The sequence below is a fragment of the Corvus brachyrhynchos genome, unplaced genomic scaffold (genome assembly GCF_000691975.1).
Source record: "Corvus brachyrhynchos isolate BGI_N302 unplaced genomic scaffold, ASM69197v1 scaffold155, whole genome shotgun sequence".
Lineage (NCBI taxonomy): Eukaryota > Metazoa > Chordata > Aves > Passeriformes > Corvidae > Corvus > Corvus brachyrhynchos.
The window spans coordinates 839,165-842,235 of NW_008238434.1; the positions used below are offsets into that span (position 1 = coordinate 839,165).

General features: G+C 43.1%; 2 protein-coding genes across 4 annotated transcripts in view; both read right to left on the bottom strand.

Moving 5' to 3' along the window:
* EDEM3 (ER degradation enhancing alpha-mannosidase like protein 3) overlaps positions 1-582 on the bottom strand; it is a 27,687-nt gene extending 27,105 nt beyond the window's left edge. For all 3 annotated transcript variants that reach the window (XM_017736460.1, XM_017736459.1, XM_017736458.1), the window contains exon 1: positions 558-582. The gene's annotated coding sequence lies outside the window, so the exon portion shown is untranslated. The remainder of the gene's footprint in view (positions 1-557) is intronic.
* Positions 435-3,071, bottom strand: part of FAM129A (family with sequence similarity 129 member A) — a 36,608-nt gene continuing 33,971 nt past the window's right edge. The window contains 1 exon segment of the mRNA XM_017736451.1: positions 435-3,071. This exon segment is cut by the window's right edge and continues 30 nt beyond it. Within this exon segment, the coding sequence (XP_017591940.1) occupies positions 3,015-3,071 (57 nt within the window). The 3' untranslated portion in view covers positions 435-3,014.

Genomic DNA, 3,071 nt, shown 5'->3' on the forward strand with positions numbered 1-3,071 from the left:
CGCCCCGCCCCGCCCCTCATGCTCCCTCAGGCGCTGCCCCGAGCGAGCTCCAAGCGCGGAGCGTGCGGGGAAATCATGGAATGGCTCGGGACCGTAAAGATCAGCTCATCCTGGGTACGGACGTGGTCAGAGCCCTGTCCGGCCTGATCCTGCACACTCCCAGGGATGGAGCAGCCACGGCTTCTCTGAACACCCTGTGCCAGGCCCTCACCACCCTCACGGGGAAGAACTTCCTCCTAAATACCCAGCCTAACACTCAGTTTGAAGCCGTTCCCCCTCACCCTGTCATTCCATGCTTCTGTAAAAGATCCCTCTCCGTGTTGCCCGCAGGCTTCCCTCGGGCACTGGAAGGAAACACCTCCGTCACTCCCAGCTGCCTGAAGAACAGTTTTTAATAAAATCCCCCAAATTACCACACACTCAGAAAAGCAGCGTCCCAGCAATGGAAGGGAAGAACGTCTTTATTTCCATGACATGCGTTTGTACGAAGTTCCAAGCAAATACAATGTGTTTCATCTCCTGGCCTTTTAACAGTGGAAACCCCATGGATGCCACACCCCAGCCCGCTCCCGTCAGGGCACCCGACCCTCGGCCATACGCCGCGAGAGGCAATTTATTACGGTTCCCAGTTTGTGAAGGCAACTGCAAGAAAGCAACAAACCCGACAGAATGGGTGCATTAGTATAATTTCTGATCAGTGGTCCCATGTAACCTTGCAGATTGCTGATCTCTTCTAGCCAAGCTGTTTCTTCTAACCAAGTGGGGTAAAGACAAGAAAAACACTATCCATTTGCAAAGGGACAGAAAATGCCCCAAACCGGGAAAACAGTCCCCTGTCCAAGACGAACTGCAATTTAAATTGCAGAACCAAGCAAGGTACAGGTTGAATCTTCCCCATCCTTTCCCATCCCACTGGTGAAAAACATCTGAGCATTCAGCATTCAGCAAGGCAACTCATATCACAGGAAAATATTACCCAGATCTAGGCCTGCCACAGAAATAACTCCAGAATTACCATGATGGGAATACTTATGCAAAATGCTCTCTGTACAGATGTACCTAATTCATATTAGAATGAATTAGTTTCCTTTTGCAGGAGGCTGCAGTCTGTTTTGCTGCCATGCTAGTTGTCTTTCACACCAAAAAAAGTATTAAAAACCATCACGTCCCCTAATTTTAGCTTAGAAAGGCTGCTGCTGCTTAACTCTAGAGGACGTGTTATAAATTTGAAGTCACTTAGCACTCAGTACCAATTAAAAATAGTTCATGATTTGTAAAAGTGAAGCAGCGGCAGTGAAATAAGCAGTGATTTGTTAAAAAAAGTTGGCCGGCAGTGGTTTGTATGTTTACAAATTAGCATTTTTGCATTAAATATAAGGAAGAAACAAGCCAAAGTACTTCTGCAAGGAAAACATCTGTGACCTTCACGTTTCCATACCACAGTACGACTTTTAGAATAAATAGGAACTGCATTTATTTTACTGCAGGGGCAGAGCAGTTAATCCAGTTACTCAACAAGGTTCCTCCCTCACACAGTAATATTTGCCTGCTCCTCTAGTGTCAATTCTCTGTTAGTATTAAAGAATATTTTGATAGCATTAAAAGACTTTGCACAGTTTGCTGAAGTTAAATGCTAACAGATACTATGCTTCCAGGACTTTGTTATTTCTTCCCATGTCTTTATGGGCATAAATCCTGCAGTCCTTGCTGCAATTATCATTAATCTTTGCTGTCCTCTACCTGTATGACATTCAGAAACAGGCTCAAAACACCAGGCCAGAATTTCAAGGTGCCTTAAACTGACCTCTAAAGTAAGGTCTTGCATTTGAAAGGCCAATTTACTAAGATACTGGGTTTCATCTCCAAGCTTTTCTGTGCAAACTGAGATGCAAAGAACACATTTAAGCATCTCTGTGCCGAGATCATGGCTTGATACAGATCGTGTGTATGAAAGCAGCTGCCTCCTTTTAATAACTGCTTTTGTAATGTGATTCTGCCCTCCAAAATCTAAGCACATGTAACAACCTCTGGCTGCCTGTCACTTCAGTTAACATCTGCACTAGAAATTACATTAAATTATTCTGATATTTCAAAACTGTTGCCACTTATTACGTGATTTCCACACCTGTTACATGATTTCCACAGCCTACAGACCTGAGTAACTCAGTGGGAATGGGAATGGCAGGACTTGATATTCTGTATTCGATAGCTGTAAGTGAATCTATTTTATGGTGGGATTTAAACCAAAGAAATGCTGCCTAATGGTTATAGTTATTGTAAACATTCTCATCTTTCCCTTCCATAAAACAAAACAAAACAAAATAGCCATAAAGTGCTCTGGAAGGCTAAATAACCCCGAAGTGCAGAGTGGGACTGAGAAACCTGCTCCCATACTTTCCCCTTTTTAAATACAGCAATAAGAGAAAAAAAATTTAAAAATCAGAATATTTGCTTGTCTTTGATATCTGCTAAAACTTGAAAATAATTAAGTAATCAGTTTGCAGAGTTTGCACAGTGTGGCTTTTCAGCAATCTACTAAATCAACTATTTGGTTTTGTTTACTACTAAAAAATGTTTTTATTTCCTGTATACTGCATGCAAATACTAAAAGCATCCTCGAGTATGTATGTACCAACCACCAGAATCAGAGCAGTACTTGTCAAAACCATGCATTTAAAAATCAAGAGCATCCCTAAGAACAGCTAAGTTGTTAAAATAAGTTGATGACAGTTGGATGTTTGAAGCATTCAGCGGTCACATTTTCAGACTTTTTCTCTAGCTTTACAAGGGAGCAAATTTGAAGTGACAGATGAGGTTCCTCAGCAGTAATCTGGTTTTAACTGAAAGGAAACCCATCACCCATCCCTCAGGAAGGGATCCGTGGGAAACCTGCAGGAGCTGGGGACACCACAACAAAGCCCATTTCCTCCAGCCCCGACCTGCATAGGTATTCACAACTGAACCGCGATTACTGGAGTAAATAGGTCCTGCAGGGCTGGGCTGAAAGCTGCTTTTTACTCCTCAGAGTTTTGCTGTGCAGAACCATCTTCTCGGTGTTCTTCTGGGAGAAT